This window comes from Maylandia zebra, linkage group LG16 (genome assembly GCF_041146795.1).
Source record: "Maylandia zebra isolate NMK-2024a linkage group LG16, Mzebra_GT3a, whole genome shotgun sequence".
Taxonomy (NCBI): Eukaryota; Metazoa; Chordata; class Actinopteri; order Cichliformes; family Cichlidae; genus Maylandia; species Maylandia zebra.
In genome coordinates, this window is record NC_135182.1 from 8,099,819 (window position 1) to 8,108,205 (window position 8,387).

An 8,387-nucleotide genomic window follows, 5' to 3' on the forward strand; every position below is an offset into this window, starting at 1 on the left:
ATTTTACCTACAGGAAAAATCACCAACATAAACTATTGATTAATCATGTTTTGTTAATTGGGGTACTATTTACTAAATGTTTATCAAAAAAGGCTAATTTGCATCATATAATATGGACTGATCTTGGATAAACATGCAGCGAACCAACAGAGACTCATAGTCCATAACCAGGAATAGTCCTAACCTTTGTGCTGTTTGTGCTTCCAGCTTACATCATGACGTTGTATTTACACTAATATTCTGATGGATTTGAATACTGCACCTTTCATAAGTAGGCCCAGACTACTTCACCCACCAGGGAGTCAAATTTGTTCACGGTGCCCCAAATTAACACTTTATATTGTAAAATGAACAATATGTGTTTGATTAATAGTCTATATTTGCCTTATCTGACTTAAAAGCTCCCTCTTATCTCATCACCACCACCATCACACTGGGATTCCCCTGGAAATGTCTCAGAGTAAGCCTACTGAACCTCTTCAGTAGAGGCACTTCATGTTTCTAACAAGTTTTATGAAGCCTGTGTCGCCTCAGGTCTGACCTCGCTAGAAAAATTTGGACTTTCAGGCACAATATCCCATTGCCTGTTAGTATCACATTAGCAACTCTTTGCTACATTCAGAACGTACTCTACACCCAGCTGGTAAACACTAATATGCATTCATAATCAACTGACAGTTCATACTACATACTACAGTTGTAGGTGAAGACACTGGTTTCTCTTTAAGACATTCTGTTCAGCCTGTAGTAGTGTCAGATTTTATACACAGGTTGTTTTCATGTAAGATCTAAACCTGGAAGGTAACAAGTATCGTACGACTTCCAGGACTCTGATTATAAATATCAAAAACCATATACTGATTTAAATTTGATATCTCCCTTTCCAGGTTGGCTCCTTGTGCATCTCTTGACCACTTTCATTTTAGCTGCACTCGTGGGCTTCAAACTTGCGCAGCATGGAAACATGGGTTTCTTTTGCAAACTGACCCAGTTCAGTGTGGAGGAGCATCACTGGTAATGAGACTGAGATCTCTGGCTTGAATCCTGAAAACTAAAAAGTCTGCAGTGGCCAGAAGGAAGCAGAACAAGTCAGAAGCATGACTGGGAGCATATAGGGAGAGATGATCAGTGTGAGATTCTACTACTGTATGATCCTGAAGCACCTACAGCAGAACGCTGTGAATTTTATGGTCCTCCAATAATAATAATGTAAGATAAATGTGAAATCATTAAAGCAGTAGATTAGTGAAAGCATTACATTCCTTCACACAAAGCAACAAAACACAGAAACACAGCATGTTTCCTGTGTCAACAGCAGGTACCTATTATCCATTATATAATCATACAGTATGATTGTCACCAGATTGGTTCATATTTTTTCTACAAACACAGGAAGACGCTCCTGGTTTTGAATGCAAAACCCAATCAAATCTGTGTTTCCTCCCTTGAGATGCTCTGGCAGGCCTTTACTGCTTCTCTGTCTGCTTGTTTGAAGGTTTTGTTCTTAATCAAGGGAGAAATTCTCCAATCATCCCCTTTAGCTGTCTTCTGTGCTCTTTCGCACCTTTTGGAGTTGCTGAGTTAGCCTGTTCAGAATCAGAGTCAGAAATATTTTGTTAATCCCAGAGGAAACAGCATGGTCACAGTTGTTCCACAACAGTAAGAAGAGTAAGAAATATTATTTGCAATAGTGATAAGTTAAAGTATCAATATTATATATAATACATTATACTATAGAATAGCTTTAATGTCTCTAATGTCTCTAAATCTCTGCCTAAATAAATAAATAAATCTGGGTAAATTCCCAGATGATTCCAGATGACCCCCCTTACCCCCCTGGAAATTACACCCCTGGCATTGATACTCCAATCAATACTCTAAAATCAAGTTCAATATATAGCCCACTGAATTTTGTAAATAATTAATTTTTGGGGTAAATTAAAAAATACAAATCAAACACACACTATGAAATTTGTGTGCTGTAACATCTACTAAAAAAAATCTCTCTTTCGATCTAACAAATTATTGTAGAAATAACTGTAGAATGAGTAATCACAGTGATTTAGTGGTCATTAAATTGTGTTCAGAATTTAAAAATACTGATTTATATTTATATTTATCCGGTCTACATAAGCTGCCTTTCTAAGTTAAAAGTATTGGTATTGTTATTGCCAATACTAGCCCTGTAGTTACTTGGTATTGGATCGATTCTAACCTCTGTAGTATCGCACAGCACTACCGACTGCTCTCCCAGCTTTAATGAAACTTTGAAGTGTATCATAAACAGGAAAATGATATTAGCCTTCAGAATAAAAGTTGTGCCTAACTCCTGCACCTAACAAATTTCCAACAGGTGCGACTTTTACTTTGAAGGACAACTTTAATGGTTTCTCGTTTGCGGGCACTCTTCACAGTTTCCCTCAGGGAGAAGCGAGTCGCTCTTTACTCACAAAATATGAACTCAAAGTTCACCACCCAGTGTTTAATGGTACATTCATTATACCCGCGCAAACTCCCCTCCTCTGACCTCCGTTGCGACTCAGGAAAGTCACGTGTCGATGACGTGTACGTAAACAAAGGCTGAACCAATCACAGTCGGTGAACTCCGGCAGCTGACAGTTACTTCCGCTAGTGTCACGGAGTTGTGTTGTCAAAATGGGACACGACAACCACCACCACCACTTATCTCTGTGTTTTTGCGATTTAATGAGGTATGTGTTGCTTTATTTGCAGTTCAGTGATAAAATGGTGTACAAAGAGCTGGTGCTAACCCCCCCAAACAAACAGGAAAAGTATTGTTGAGACACGCGACAAGCTAACTTTTGCTTAACTAGCAGCTAGCTGACTTATCATTAGCCTAATCAACAGTAATAACAGATTTACTGTCGCCTGTCCGGTTGTAACGATAGTAACAGATTAATAATTATCTTGAGTAGAGCTTGTTTTTAGTGTCACACATTGCCAGTCCTCTTTTTTCCGTCCCTCCGCAGGCTGCTGTGGTCGCTGCTGGTGCCATGCCTCTACCTGAGCCTGATCCTGACCCTCGTCCTCCTTCTGCTCCTTTTGGGGGTCCGCATGTGGCTGCAGGGGCGCCGCAAGGCCCGTCGGGCTCAGGATGATGGCCCGGCGGTGGCTTTCTTCCACCCCTACTGTAACGCGGGAGGAGGCGGGGAGCGGGTCCTCTGGTGCTCCCTGAGGGCCCTCATGCACCGGTAAAATATTTAAAAATAATTTTAAGGGAAAGTATGTTTCATGTTTGTTGTTGTTTGTAGGTTGGCGAGGAAGTCACTTCTCTTCCAGCTCTGTCCTTGATTTCACAGCTATGTTTGGTTGAAACTACCTCTACTATTGTCTCCAAGACCCACAGACCATCTAGTGAGACCATTAGATCAGCTTCTTTGCTCTCTAGCAAATAGTATAGTACAAGTGACTGCTTTTAAAAACATAAGCTGACCCTCAGACCACAGAGATAAACCCTAAGTTTAAACACTAATGTAGAGTTTCTGCCTTTATCCCAGATATCCCGGCGTCTCCTTTGTGGTTTATACGGGTGACCAGGGAGTGACGGGTGAGCAGATTCTGGAGGGAGCCCGGCAGCGATTCCACATCACGCTGCCTCGATCAGTCACCTTTGTCTTCCTGCGTCACCATGTACTCGTGGAGGCCAGCTCTTACCCTCACTTCACCCTGCTGGGTCAGAGCGCAGGCTCAATGTTCCTGGGTAAGATCTGGGCTAAAATGGAGAGACTAAATAAATTCAAGTACTTATTTATATTACAGTAAGATTTTTTTTCTTTGATTTAATATATGGGAACAAGATGATGTATATTTCTAACATTTTCTTTGTAGTCTCCACCCTATTTTGCTAACGTTTCTGCAAACATGAAACACATGATGTGTATGTGATTCCTTCATATAGATGTGATCCAGTGCTGTGGATCATATGTCTTTAATTTTACTGAATTTATTCTTTTCTGTGGGATCAACAGGTTTGTAAGTTGAAGTGACGCAGTGTGTGTGTGTGTGTGTGTGTGTGTGTGTGTGTGTGTGTGTGTGTGTGTGTGTTTTTTAGGGTGGGAGGCACTGACGGCCTTCGTTCCTGACCTGTATGTGGACTCGATGGGCTACGCCTTCACCTTGCCGATCTTCCGCTACCTGGGAGGCTGTAAAGTGGCAAGCTACGTTCACTATCCCACTGTCAGCACCGACATGCTGTCTGTGGTCAGAGAAAGGAACCCAGGGTAAAACTGCATTTAGACACAGCTCCATTTAATCCAGAGCTTCCCAAAGTATTAGCGCCCACACAAAGGCAAAGCAGGAGATGAAGCATAGCTGAATGTGTTTCCAAACCACCTTCATTCTAAGCCAAAGACTAGAAAATATGGTGAAGCATGTCTGCCCTTTGGTTTCACCTGCACAAGTGCCGAGGTAGGTCTCCCTGCAGAATTGGTTTTCCCTTCGTCGGGAGCAGCGCTGCGCTCTTCAAATCACGGACAAACAGTATTCCACATTCTTGATTTTTAGTTCACAAACACTTGTTGTAATGACTAACTACTCCTGACATTTTGGAGATGTTAGCTCTGTATACAGTAAAGTTACAGTGGGATACAAATAACATCAGGCTGATCCTGCCACGATTTCTTTCCCCGGTTCAAACAGTATCCCACAGCTGTTGATGTTTTTAAACCCATTTTGCACAGAGAGGCATTTTTTGAGAAGTGTATTGATAGCAATGTTGAATATTATTACACAGGAACTAAAAACAACTACACGTAAAATAATCACACCGTGACGCCTCTGCCTTTCTAAATGGAGGGACAGTAACTGCGTGTGTGTATGTAAGCGTGTAAAACCTGCAGATAGTCAGATTAACATTTTGTCTCTATCTGCCATTCTGCAATTCATCTCATGTAAGCAATAACGTGGCGCACAGCGTGACGTGAAAAAAGGCACATACCTTTGACGTTGCGTGAGGAACTCAGTATTCCTTGTCCACACTAAACGCAAAAAGGGAGTTTTGAAAAAAATCGCAGTTTTCAGTGATTCGAAACGCTGTTTACGTTTGGACGGAACAGCTGCGTTTTCACAAATACCCGTGTAGGTGTGGACGTAGCATAAAAGAGTTAGTAGTTTATTTCATTGCTACCTGTAATTTGAGTGGTACTCATGGACAGAAAGAGTAATTGAAAAAAAATCATCCAGCCTTTCTGTAAAATGAAAACAGAGAATTGCTACGTACACGATGTGTTCAGTGTGGAGTGTGTTACTAGATTTGCCCTAAGCTATTCAGTTGTGCTGTATGAAAGCGTCCCAGGCATTTGAGGCTAATCCAATCCTGACCTGTAAATGTTCTGTTGTGTGATTACTCTTGCCCAAAAAAAACAAAAACCTTACCTTTCATCTTCGTCTTTATATTTCAGATTCAACAATGCTGATTTCATCTCAAGAAACCCAATCCTGAGTGCATTGAAGGTGGTGTACTACTGCTGCTTTGCTCTGCTGTACGGCCTGGCCGGCTCCTGCAGTGACGTCATTATGGTGAACTCCACCTGGACGCTGGGACACATCCTCGCTCTGTGGCGCTCTCCGAGCCGCACCAGCATCGTCTACCCTCCCTGTGACATCAGGGCCTTCCTAGATGTCCCGCTGGAGGACGAGGACGAGATGGAGGGCTGGGAGGAGCTTGGAAGAGAAGAAGAGGACGGCGGCAGAGGGGACAGGAAGCGCCACTCCATTGTGTCGGTGGGTCAGTTCAGGCCAGAGAAGGATCACCAGCTCCAGATCAGAGCATTTCGCAAACTGCTAGACAGGAAAGGGGACGGCCCAGGGGGGAGAGAGTCTCTACGGCTGGTGCTGATTGGCGGATGCAGGAACCAGGAGGATGAGGAGAGGGTGTTGATGCTGCGGGGACTCTGTCAGGAGCTGGGCATCGCCGACTATGTCGAATTCAAACTTAATATCCCCTTTGAGGAGCTGAAGAGAGAGCTGGTGGACGCCACCATTGGTCTGCACACAATGTGGAATGAACACTTCGGCATCGGTGAGGACAGCATGTGTTACTAAAACCGTAAAAAGTATTTCTTTTTCAATAGTACTTACTACACAGTTTTCCACAGAAATGACCCAATGAAAAACTTAACAGTACGACTTTTGTATCAGATCAGCCGGTCTGAACATTAATCCTCCATCTTTGTCTCCAGGTGTGGTGGAGTGTATGGCCGCAGGCACCATCATTCTTGCCCACAAGTCTGGAGGTCCAAAGCTGGACATCGTGGTGCCGTACGAAGGCAGGCAGACGGGCTTCCTGGCTGACAGTGAGGACAGCTATGCAGCTGCCATGGAAACCATCCTGTCGTTGTCACCAACCGCTCGACTGGAAATGCGCCGTAACGCCAGGGACTCTGTGGAACGATTTTCCGACCAGGAGTTTGAGTCTTGTTTCCTGGCTGCCATGGAGCCTCTGATGGGTAGTCTAGAGCGATGAGTTAAAACAGATGAGGTGCCGAGTCCACCAGGGACCAGAACGTTGTTGGTCTTTTAAATAGTGCTACACACATATATAGGATTGAACAGTGAGGGTCATGTGTATGTTTAAAATGGCTTAAGCTTGAAGGTTTAAGTGTGATGGGGTGGATCATTTTCAGCATAATAATCTCACAAAGCAAGTCAACATCATCAAGACACATTCGGGGTGGACACCCAGAGAAATAATTGGGATGAATAAACAAAACCAACAAAGAGTGTAGGACTGTGCGTGTGTCAAACTTGTGTGAAAGTCTTCAGTGACAGCAGAGCTGGAAGCACGATGATGGGAAAAAAAATCGGGTGAAAAATCACATTCTGTTCACCTCCAAACTGAGTCATGTGTTCATATGACTTTACATAAAAAATTACAAGACACCTTGAGGTTCAGGAAATATCCTCTTTAATCTCATAATTATAGCTATTATTTATGTTCTCTGTCATATTTGCTCCAGGAACAATTTAGGCAATCCGGAGATCACCTGGGTTTTGTTAGGATGTGCAACAATGGACACTCATAAAAGCTAAAAAAAAAGACAACAATAAGGTGAGGTCATCGGAAGGTAAAGCTAGGTAACAATGAAAAAGAACATTAACGGAGTTCTCACATAAAGACGAGAGAGGTGTTAACATTCCCGGATGAACGTTTAATTCCCGTGATTTATTTTCATCCTCATATCTTTACAGTTTCAGATTGGATGTTATCCACATAACTGCTTCGCCCCATATGTGCTAACAACCTTTTGTGATTAGTAAACTAAAAATACAGATCGAATCTGGTAGATAAAACTCACAAGACACATGCAAATCCAACAGCTCTAAAGAGCTTTCACTGTTGGTGGAGCTAAGGCTTCTGTGTTCGTGCTAAGCTAAGCCACACTTGCTGCATCTCTGTGCTGAAGAGAAAACTGATTGTGAGAAAGACCACAGGAACACTCACGTTTCTCAAAATGTATTTCGTTAAATAATTTAATATTGCGGGGAGAGTGACATTCCAAGCTCCAACACTTAAGCGTGTAGAAGTGATTTATGTCCAGTTAATACTGATATAGTTTGATTTTATTTTTTGCAGTGGCGTGATGTTAGCAACATGCTTGTAAATGTACGTGAAGGGAAGGGTGGAAATGTTGTCTGATGAAGAATTTCTTGTAACGCTTTCTGTGTGCACAAGAAGCACTTAAACCCACAGGTTTGTGGTTTTAAACCATGGCCAAAGCACTCTTAATTTAAATGTTTTTTCAGCTGTTGTATTCCTGTTTGTGATGAGGTCCAGGCATGGAAATATTATTATATGTAAAAGGCTGACTAACCTTTATTTTTAAAGATGAATTAGAACTATTTAAGTCTGTCCATGTAAAAAGGCTGTTTGGAGTTTGTTTCACTTGCAAACTGCAATTAAATTAAATAATGCTGCAATAAACGAAACACTTCAGATTTGTTGTGTGCTGCCAGCCTGTTGTAAAAAAAACACACATGAAATAAACGAGACGAGATATCGTGCGCAAAAGTAAAACATTACCAAACATGATTAAAAACTCATCTGTTAAATGTCATATATGAGACCTGTACTATGAAGCCAGTTTAGCTGCTTAGCTGAGTCCTGCGGTCCATCACCATCAACCAATAACATGTCAGTGAAATAATGTCATATTATAGTATCATGGAGTGTCCGATAATACCCATTTGTATTAATTTAGTAGTGCTTTTCCCCTCTTACAAGCCAAAGTGCCTTAAATTTCACAAAAACTCTTGTGCTTTTAATAGTGTATGTTTCCTCACACACACATTCACGTAACTGCACATTATTCAGGCTTAACATCTTATTCCACTGGGCTATTTACTGGAATAGGTTAAAGATAACTGAG

The 8,387-nt window shown here is 41.9% G+C and overlaps 1 protein-coding gene across 1 annotated transcript; it reads left to right on the forward strand.

Annotated features, from left to right (window-relative positions):
- Positions 1-2,582: 2,582 nt before the first annotated feature.
- Positions 2,583-7,958, forward strand: LOC101475106 (GDP-Man:Man(3)GlcNAc(2)-PP-Dol alpha-1,2-mannosyltransferase). Its single transcript, XM_024805440.2, has 6 exons — positions 2,583-2,711; positions 2,991-3,212; positions 3,519-3,721; positions 4,073-4,241; positions 5,421-6,040; positions 6,201-7,958. Exons 1-6 carry the CDS (start codon positions 2,656-2,658, stop codon positions 6,482-6,484), a joined length of 1,554 nt encoding a protein of 517 aa, XP_024661208.1. The 5' UTR covers positions 2,583-2,655; the 3' UTR covers positions 6,485-7,958.
- The last annotated feature ends 429 nt before the right edge of the window (positions 7,959-8,387 follow it).

Excerpts from the sequence above, each read along its gene's own strand:
- LOC101475106 (XM_024805440.2), top strand. The coding sequence starts at position 2,656 with ATGGGACACGACAACCACCACCACCACTTATCTCTGTGTTTTTGCGAT. Across the intron at positions 4,242-5,420 it reads GTCAGAGAAAGGAACCCAGG|ATTCAACAATGCTGATTTCA; the intron begins GTAAAACTGCAT and ends TTTATATTTCAG. Across the intron at positions 6,041-6,200 it reads GAATGAACACTTCGGCATCG|GTGTGGTGGAGTGTATGGCC; the intron begins GTGAGGACAGCA and ends CTTTGTCTCCAG.